At 37.4% G+C, this 10518-nt stretch overlaps 1 protein-coding gene across 1 annotated transcript; it reads right to left on the minus strand.

The window, feature by feature from the left end:
* Positions 1-7141: 7141 nt before the first annotated feature.
* LOC109147654 (NAD(P)H-quinone oxidoreductase subunit S, chloroplastic) lies at positions 7142-8124 on the minus strand. Its single transcript, XM_019295262.1, has one exon. It carries the CDS (start codon positions 7979-7981, stop codon positions 7274-7276), a length of 708 nt encoding a protein of 235 aa, XP_019150807.1. The 5' UTR covers positions 7982-8124; the 3' UTR covers positions 7142-7273.
* Between the last annotated feature and the right edge of the window lie 2394 nt (positions 8125-10518).

A 10518-nucleotide genomic window follows, 5' to 3' on the forward strand; every position in this document is an offset into this window, starting at 1 on the left:
CCGAGTGCAAGTCTATATTTCATTTATTTTCATGTTTATAAAGATTGTAGCGTTATTTCAGCTCTTCTTAATCAATATTTCTCTCTCTTTCTTAGTAATTTTCTTTGGAATTTTACGACGGTGTGTGCGTGGATGTGGAATGGTGTGTGAGTTTTATTGTAACAGGGCTCGTACACCATGGCGTGCTGGTTTTTTTCATAAAATTATGCGTTTTGGTATGTGTGTTTCGTGATACAGGCATGTACATTTTGATTTGTGTTTTACTTGTTTCGGGCGTGTGCGAAACGTAGATATAGTATTGGGCTTATTGTGTTTTTTTTTTTTAAATTGTGGAGAATTTTACGATGGTGTGTGCGCGGGTGTGGAATGGCGTGTGCGGTTTTCTATAACAGGAGGTGTACACCATGGCAAACTATAAAACGCACACACTATTCCACACCCACGCACACACCGTCGTAAAATTTCCCATAATTTAAAATTTCAGATGTACAAAATATAATTAGTTATTACCATTGATAAGGTCCCTAATAATTTAAAATATCAATTTTCATTCATAATCTCCCTAATATAATGCTTAAGATTCCAATTGAATTATATCCATAATTAAACATATATCTACAATTACTATTTAATCCTTTTGATTTAAATATATCCTTAATTACTTTCACAATCTCTTATAATCTCAACCATTTATGGAAAATGAATCAATGGATATCATGAGATCTCATGATCTCATCTAGTATAGGGGTTGCACCAGATTCGAATCATATATATATATATATATATATATATATATATATATATATATATATATATATATATATATATATATATATATATATATAAGCCAACTCTTATACTTACGCAAACTTATGCATGTCACTTCTCAACAAATCTCAATGCAAAACAAGGTCATGACATTCCACATGCTTATGAGTTTCGGAAAATAATACTTAGGCTCACGTTGGTCACTTATGCATCCTTAAAACATGATATGCTTGGAATGCAATTTTTCTGTACAACATACTTCAATTCTGTATTACTGTGAACTTCTCAAAGAACACTTAATCATGCTTGGAATTCAAAACAACATGCTCTGTACACTTCATCAATTGAAATCTGACTATAATCTCCATAAATCATAATATACACTTTAGGCATGCTCTTCTAACAAAACATGAACAATTAGTGATCATGTTTCTCAATTTAATCATCAAACAACATCATACAGATTGCATAGGCAAAACCAAGACTGATGCTTCTCAAATAACATTACTGTAACACAGTTGCTTCACAAAATCTATCACATAATGCTCAATTCTAATCCAAATTCAACGAAGTCAAAGTCAAATCGTGCGTCATGACGGCCCCAAGGTACCGATCCGTAAGGACCCGTGACACCCGGTTTAAAACGGCACGTAGCTGAACCACAAGGGCCCGCCCATTGCAGAGAGAAAACCAATGGGCCATGCAGCAGGGCTAGAGGAGCCCCGCCGCCTGGGACCACACGGCGGCGGCTTAGGGCCACGGCCCTTGCCTAGGGCCGTCTAGCCACGGATCTAGCCAACGGCTCCCCTCATGGGTCGTTGGCTAGGCCCGTGACTTCCACTGGTGCACACTGAGAGGTGCACCAGTAGCTCCTTCTTCATCTGCAAGGCCAAACTAGACAATAAACCACCTCCAAATCATCGACAACACATCATACAACATCAACAAGACATCCAATAGCTCAAACACACAAAATTCTAGCATTCCTGCTCATTTCTAACTATATCACAAAGGCTTCACAGAGCCAAAAAGAGGTTGGGAATCCATGGGGTTATACCTTTGTTGCCTTTTCTTCTTATTCTCCTTCCTTGCGTGGATTTCAGCCTCCACTCTACTCATACACCACTCCATTCACCGCCTAGACACCTCAAACAACAACACAAGCCAAGCCTAACAAAACTCAGAGATTGAAAGCCAGGATGGATACCTAAAGGAAAAGGGATGAAGGGATGAGATGAATCTTATTGCCTTTTCTTTCTTTCTTCTACAAAGCTCAAGAAATGGAGAGGCAAAAGAGAGGGAATCAGATGGAAACAAGGGAAAAGTGGCGTATAAATAGGCTGCAAAACCCTAGATAGCTTATCAATGATTGGTTGGTGGCAAAATGGTAATTTAGCTTAGCTTGCAAAAAATATCAGGCAAAGAGATGTGGAGTCTAGTGGTTCACCAAGCTTCATGGACCAAGGTATAGAATCATAGTTTAAAAAATAGTTTTGGGGTCAAAAATTTAATTTTCCAAAAATACTTTCTAGACAACCACTTATTTTAGGTTCCTCATGTTTCTCCCGGTTTCACTCAGATTGAATTCTCAGTTTAAAACTTGGTATGTGAAGTACCCGAAAATTTAGGATTTTAGAATTAAAATAAGTTCCGGTGTGAAATTCATTTAAAATGTAAATCAAAATAATTTATTCAAACGCCAATTTTACCTCAAAAATTTTTATAGAGTGAAAAAATGGCTATTTTGAAATTTCTTAAAATCGGATTTATGAAATTAAATTTTGGATTGTCACATAGATTCTATCATGAGCATTGATGTTTAGATTCTGTTGTTGATCTTTTGCTGGTGTTAGGACACTGGGGTTTGTTCCCTAAGTATTGAAGTAGTTTTTGATGTTTTTGTTGAGATTAACTCTAGTAGTTACCCTTTATAGCTTGTGCAGTCATCATGAGTGGTGACTGTGGCGGTGACACCCTACTTGTTGGTTTCGTTGGATTTTAGTTAATTAATCTTGCTTTTTATCTTGTTTAAAGTTAAAGTATTTTGGGATTTAGTTTTAGAAAAGTAGGGTGTTACAAGATCGCACCACAGGTACAGTAATGTCGGCCTATAATCTTATCGCAGGTACCCCGCGAGATGAGGAGAGCTGGACTTGGATTTGGAAGCTAAAGGTGGTAGAGAAAGTCAAAACCTTCATGTCGCTCCTTCTTAGAAACAAACTCCTCACCAACGTTGAAAGAGTGAAACACAAGCTGACGATTGCCTCCTTGCGGTCGAGTGCTGGGAATTAGCCAAAGCTGGTTGTGGAGCTGGTCTCGTTAGTTACTCCCCCATTAACACGTACATGTATTAAGGAAAACTGCCAAAACAACATCGTCATGCATGATGGCACTGCCTGGAGCTCTACGTTTGTGTATATCCTTTGGCTCATTTGGAAAGCTAGAAACAATCTCATCTTTAATAGCAAGAGAGAAACCGCAACACACATTACAGGAACAACTCGCAGCATGGCCATGGAGGCCCGAACCTTCATCGTCAATAATAAAGGTGTTTCGCAAGGCCAACAAAAATGGGTAAGCTGGTCGAACCCCCAACCGGGGTGGATGAAATTGAATATTGATGGGGCGATGAAAGCTAATACAGGTATGGCTAGTGCCGGAGGGCTCATTCGTGTGATGACCAGGGAAGATGGGTTAAAGGTTTAATTTTGTGACTAAAGTCGGCTTATAATCTTATCGCAGGTACCCCTAAAGTTGAATAAATCTAATGATAAAATATTATGCCATTCAACCTGACTCAAATGCCACTACATGTAAAAATGAGTTGTGTATTGGCATCATGATTTAGACATAACCTAATTAATTATAGGGATAGAAATGTACACACATAGATTCTAAAGTATTCAAGCACACTGAATTTCTTTTTTTATAACCTAAGGTTTTTTCACTTCGTCATATTATATTCTGGACCTTGTAAATTTAACCCAAGCTCATAAGGAGGTAACACAAAGACTCCAACCCAAGCTCAAACTTTCAATGGTTGTGAAAAAACCGAACCTAATCTAAATGCTAAAAACAAATTTTAAGTTAGATTCCTCATTCACTGGACAAATGTCATAGGTATCACACTGATTTTCTCCTCTACCACTTAAAATGGTGTCTATTTGCTAAAAGAAGTTTACCATATAGTGTGAAATGTATAGATAATAGATTCTTTATCGAGTTAATAACTAATTTAGTCCTCCGACTATTGCGAAACTACCAATTTGGTCCTCGACTATAATCCTTACCAAATTAAGTCCTCAACTATTAAAATTTTACTCGATTTAGTCCTCCGTTAAAATTCCATCTATGAGCTGTTAAATTTAAGGGTAAAAAGGTAATTTTGCATTCCTCTTTTCTTCGTCCAGAACCTGTGCCGACTGCTACGGCGGATGGAGGTTATGCCAGGCCAAGATGTTACATAGATGCCGGCATCCGGCAGGCCACGGGAGAGGCTACATACGGTATAGTGCTACTATCGTCGGATGGATCCTTTTTGGCGGCTCGAAATGGAAGACTTCCGAATTGTTTTTCTCCGTTTATGGCGGAGGGCTTAGCTTGTAAGGAGGCTCTATCCTGGCTGCTGGAGAAAAATACAACGACGATCGACCTCCTCACAGATTGCACGCAACTTCGGAATACTATACGTCAGAAATCAACGATTATAATGTCCTATGTTGGGGTCGTAGTGAACCAATGTAGGACTTTAATGTCTTCGTTTAATTATTGCTCGTTAAATTATGTTACAAGGCATGTTAATTCGTATGCACATGTTCTAGCTACTTTAGCTTTTACTCAGGAACAATCTATGTATTGAGATGCTATCCCTCCTGACTCGATTGCAGCTTTGATTCATTAATACAATCACTCTTTTGTTGGTTTTGCAATCGGTATATATTAATCACTATTAATAACTTTAATTTTTATTTAAAATTGGTCTACCAACTTTTAAGTGATCAAATGTGACCAAAACTCTTTAATTTTTGTTCAATTTGTCAATTTGAATTAGTTCTTTTTTTTTTTTTGAATGCGAATTAGTTCTTTAATATAATTACTTTTTATTTAAAATATAGTCCTTCAACTTTTAAGTGAACAAATGTGCCCAAAACTCTTTAATTTTTTTCTTCAATTTGTCAATTAGTTCTTTAATTTGATTGTTACTTAGTACGTTCCATTAGACGGATGCACCAAATTTACAACTGTAGTAAATAAGTTGAGATGCCATATTTGCTCACTTGTGACAATTAAGAAATCACATTCAAAAATGAAAAATAATTAAGGAAATAAAAAGTGTGATCTTTTTCTTAATTAATTATTGGATACTCATGAATTAGCATTTAATAAAGACAGCCTCAGTTAAATTATTCGTCCGACATTTGACTTGGTAATCACAAAGTTTTAACTCATATAGAAAATTGTTTATATACTTTCTTGGTTTGAATCAGTCAATTATGTATAACCTAGGCTGGTTTTATTCCTCTTTGTAGTCATTTTCTAGTTAGGGTTACAATGCGAGATTCACCCAGAACACACACTTTGTGTAGTGGTTGCAAACTTCTCATAAATCAAAGCATTTAACCTGATTAAGGATTAGTGTGGAAACTTGTTTGGAGTTTTCAGTGTTTGTGTAGAATACAAATAAACAAGAAGAAAAGGAAAAACTAATATATTGTGTCTTGTGTCAACTTCAATACAAGCACTTGTATATATAGTGCTAACAAGATGATGAAAAATAAATACAAATGAGAAAACAAAGAGACACATAGAAAACCCAAAAGACACATGGGAAACCCAAAAGACATATGGAAAACTCAAGAGACACATGACTATTAATATAGATGATTAATATCATCAAATATCTCAACAGTTTGACTATGAACAAAAAATGACATCAACGGAAAGTATTCATTCTAGTTAAAGGAAAAATAAATCATTTTGGCGAAAAATGTCTTCCATGATTTTTACACGAAAGACATTTTTTTTTTTCTATCAAGACACTCAGTTCTCTATATCTCTCTTCTTCTAAGTAATGTCATATGGGCAGGTTAACCCACAATCTATCTAGTTATTATTTAAATTAAATTGGTCTAGTCGAGTTAAAATATAAACCTGCTCAATCTGGGCAAAGCAATAAAAACCATTGTTCGAACTGACCCACAGTCCAAAAGTAGGGATAGCAATGTGTCAGGGATGGTCCAAACCTCCAGATGAGTGGTCTAAACTGAATGTGGATGCAACCTTCGACATTAGACAATCGTTATGCCATGGAACCGTGTTCACCATCCATGGTGAACACAGCCCCAACGGTGTTAGTACACCGTTATCTTTTTTTTCTTTTTTTTTTCCCCTTAATTAATCGCGTGACTTTTCTTCTTCATTTTCACATCTCGCGGTTTCACTTTAATTTGAGGTGAGCAATGATTTCGGATATTCATAAATTATGAATCCATGCCTGCACATTCACTTTGGAACCATGCCTACACATTCCCGTCCGAAACCATGGTTGTTCCTCTGTAGCTCAAGCTTCTTCAACATTCATAAATTATGAATTTTTTGTTATGAGATTATGAATTTTCTGTTATGAGATTATGAATGTACAATACATTCATAATCTCATAACAGAAAATTCATAATCTGACCAAACGCGCGCCGTTAACACCGCATTAGCGAATTTTTATTTTTTATTTTCGTAAAAACGGCGCTGTTTGGACCCGTTTCCAGGGCATAATTTGCGGACATTAGAAAGGTTGGTCTCGGATGTGCATGTATTAAGGGGTTTGATGGAGGCTTCATTGAAGCGAAGGAAATCCCTTGATACGACATTCTCAAACTAGGCGAAGCAGAAGCAATTGGGATCAGAGAGGCTTTAAAATGACTGAAGGAATTCAATATTGACTACGGGCAAGTTGAGTGTGACTGCCTCCCAGTAATTACAAGAATTCAGAGTTGCTGGTTGGTCTCTTCTTTTGACTTAATTATTAATGACATTAGAGAACTAGATACAGAATTTACATATCTATTGTTTTTGTTTGTTAAGTGATATGTGAATAAGGTTGCTCATGTGTTAGCAAGGGAAACCCTATCAAAGTCAGATTGTGCGACTTGTTTTTCCTATCTGTTTTCCTCGATCTGTTGTTCGTGCTTTACAATTTGACATGAATTAATGAATGAATTTTGTTTCAAAAAAAAAAAAAAAAAAAAAGCTAAATGTGCCTCAACTAGCTTATATGTCCCTAAATGCAGGACACCTATAAAATTATTTTTGATTGATTAAGTAGTTGGGGCTAGTCTCTGATCAGTACATGATGAATGTAGAAGTGTAGTCTCCAAGTTGATGCTTCAACCCATTTTGCATTTCTGAAATTCATTACGTTGATGCAGATTACAAAGTCATTAGTATTAACACCTCAAACTTCAAAGCTACTATTTACAAAATGGAAGCAATGCCTGGAGCTGAAGCTAGCTAAGCTTCTGAGCTCTTCTCTACCATGGTTTCAAGTATAGCAGACCTGGGATTGACCATGGGAGGTCCTTTCTCCCGGCGCTCCAGCTCATCCAATCGGAACGTGATCAGTCTATCCCAATTCCCACCTTCGAACAGCACTCCGGCCTTGCCGTCGGTGATTCTCTGCACGATGCCGCAGTACATGTGATAAGGGCTCTCCGGGTTCTTCACGATGGCAATCATCCCCGGCAACAGCATAGGCAGTTCAGGCGGCTTCGGTTTCTTCACCTGCCTCAGATCAAACCCACCGGAACTACTCGCCGCCGGCGGAGGGTTTTCCTCGATGAACTTCTGCAGCCCCGTCTCGCCGCCGGGGAATCCGCCGGTGAATCCTAGCAGCTCCTTTCCAAACGCATCCTCCGGGAAGCCCTCCTCCGCCACAGCCGCCTCTTCTTTCTCCTTCTTAGTAAGGCTAGACGGTCCCTCGGAGACGCTCTTTTTGAGCTCTTTCTCCAGCCCTTCCTCGCCGTTGCAGAGACCTCTGCCTCCGAGGACTTCGAAGAGGTTGAATTTAGCGACGGGGGTTTGAAGTGCAAAGGATGCGGGTGGTTTTGGCGGTGGTCTGAGAGGGAGATTGGAGATGTGAGTTTGGCCCAGAAAGGTGGATTTTTGGAGCGGCGAGCCTTGGACTTGAAGGCTTGCAAGCTGGAAAGAAGCAGCAGCCATGGTCTTGGTTTCTGAGAAATGATGAGATGAAGAAGGGGAGATACGAGGTAAGAAGAAAGTGTTGAAAAGCAGTAGCAAGGAGGAATACGCTACCGATTTCGTAGCGTCGTGGCAATTCTCAGCCACCAATTCTTGTGCCCAGACTGTGCTGCTATCTTCTCTGATTTTCAGCTAACGTCGCTTCGCCACGTGGAGCTATGGATCTCCTATGACAATAGTGGCTGCAATTTCTTTTTAGTACGTAGTTTTCCCTGTTCAGGCTGCACTAATCTTAGTTGGATTAGCATGAGTGATTGCGTATTCTCGTTAGAAGTTGGATCCCTCTTTTGTATGAAAAAATCAATCTGATTATCACTTTCTTTTGTCTCTTAATTGAGCCAGTCCTGTGTGAATGGAGATTAATCTGAGTACGGTACGGGTTTAAAAGTCTTTTTTTTTATAGTTAGGGCATGCTTAGGACACCTCATGGTCTAACCCAAAAAAAAAAAAAAAAAAAAAAAAAAAAATCTTAACCCGAAATCGCAAGTCACAAAAACGAACAACCTTTCAGTTAGTCTTCCACCTTACTATACATATAAGGAGTCCAATTCACATTCTACTCCAACCTGGAGAGCCCGAGCCCAATGGTACTAGTGCAGACATACATGGGCACATGACTTAGCGCTTAGCACATACCGACTAGAATTTCACTATATGTACTCCAAAATTTTACTCTCTCACTTTTACTCTGTGATGTGGTAAATAAAGATATGATATTTTCTTCATGTGAGTCACATGAAAAGTGTATACATCAAGAATTTGTTAGAGTGACTAGAAATTGAGAGTTAGAGTAAGAAATGAAAGTTTATGTAATATTTAATTTTCCTATCAAATATGGCACCAAAGTACATGTGCAACAAAACAGAAATTATAAACAATTGGTTTCTTTCCATCTTTATCATGGTAAGACCAATCACAAAAATGTTTGTGATCACTCCCGGATTACTTGAGTAGAATAAGAATCTTTGTAAGAGCCTCAAGCCAAAGTAAGCATTGGCGAAGTGTTAAGGGGGAATTCTCCCTCCCTATTCTATTAGTATAGTTCTCCTTGTAATCCCATTCATCAAGTGCTTTGAGCACAAGAACTTTGGGAGAAGTGTGTTTAATTCTAACAAACTATATATTGTAGTAAATATATGATTGATTATATTGACAAATTTATTAAATAGTTGAAATTGTAATTTAAGGCAGGTTTGATTTATAGAATAAGTTATGAATAGAATAATATTGTCGGGTTGGAGTGTGGGGAGCCCTTACAGGGCGTTTGGTTGGAGGGATTTTAAAATTTTTTCCCACTTAATTCCCACCTAATTCCAAAGGCCGTTAAATTCCGTAGTTTGGTTGGAGGGAATTGTAATTCCATGGAATTGCAATTCTCCCATTTTCATGGGATTAAAATCCCATGTCCCCCCCTAGGATTTTAATTCCTGGGAAAAAACGATAGTGATAAGTCAAAATTACCCCTTCATTTTTCAACTTAAAATTAATGGCTAACAACAATAATGGACATTTTTGACATTATACTACTTATTCCCTTTCAATTTCCATGTATACCAAACATTGGAATTGAAATTCCCAGTAATTCTATTCCTGTCAACCAAACACTGAAATTTAAATTCCCACTTTATTCCCAGTAATTCAACTCTCATGGAATTACAATTCCTTTCTCACATAATTCCCCCCCTCCAACCAAACGCCCTGTTAAGGTTGGGGTTTAACTTTTTGGAAGAATGAATAGAATAATATGCTTAGAAATAAACTTATAATATATTTCATTGTTTGTTATGACTTTTTATTTTTGAAAATAACATTTATAGGAATGAATTATTCTCTTTACACGAGACTAGTCATTCTTAAGAGGGCCTCGGTATTAACTGTGCTTGAGTTCTCAATAATATATAACTTTTCTATTACATATGTTACTATGTTAGGAAAAAATATAATTAGATTTTGATGAGTCAAATTGTATTTTAAGAATAGACTTTAGACACCCTCCCCTCAAAACTTTAAATTTATAGATTAAACATGTAGTTTTTGTTCGCTACAAAAATCACTAAGTGATGGAGTCCAAAGGTGTTCATCACATCAAGGCTTTAGTGTCAATGTCATAAGTGAAGTCATTGGTTAGCAAGAGTTAGTAGTTGCACGAGTCTACAATACAACATGGGTATTTAATAGTAAGAGTTCTATTTGGGGGGGGGGGGGGGGGGGGGGGGGGGAGGTGTGCGTAGTTGCTAACATCATCTAAGCAATAGGCCGGAGTTTTACAAGTAGTAAGAGTTCTACAACCAACAAGACTTTCAAGAGGCTAACATAAAGGTTATATCAGCACAACAAAAATGATTAGCAAATAAGGGTTTTCAACAAGCAGTAATACTTGAGAGCAACAAGGGTTTATACATGCAGTAGAAGTATAAGCCACAAAGGTTCAAGTAGCAATACTTTTCTAGGACCTAAAAACAGAGTTTTTTTTTTTTGTTTTTTTTTTTTTAATAAGC

This window comes from Ipomoea nil, unplaced genomic scaffold, assembly GCF_001879475.1.
Source record: "Ipomoea nil cultivar Tokyo-kokei standard unplaced genomic scaffold, Asagao_1.1 scaffold2036, whole genome shotgun sequence".
NCBI lineage: Eukaryota > Viridiplantae > Streptophyta > Magnoliopsida > Solanales > Convolvulaceae > Ipomoea > Ipomoea nil.

Excerpts from the sequence above, each read along its gene's own strand:
- LOC109147654 (XM_019295262.1), bottom strand. The coding sequence starts at position 7,981 with ATGGCTGCTGCTTCTTTCCAGCTTGCAAGCCTTCAAGTCCAAGGCTCG.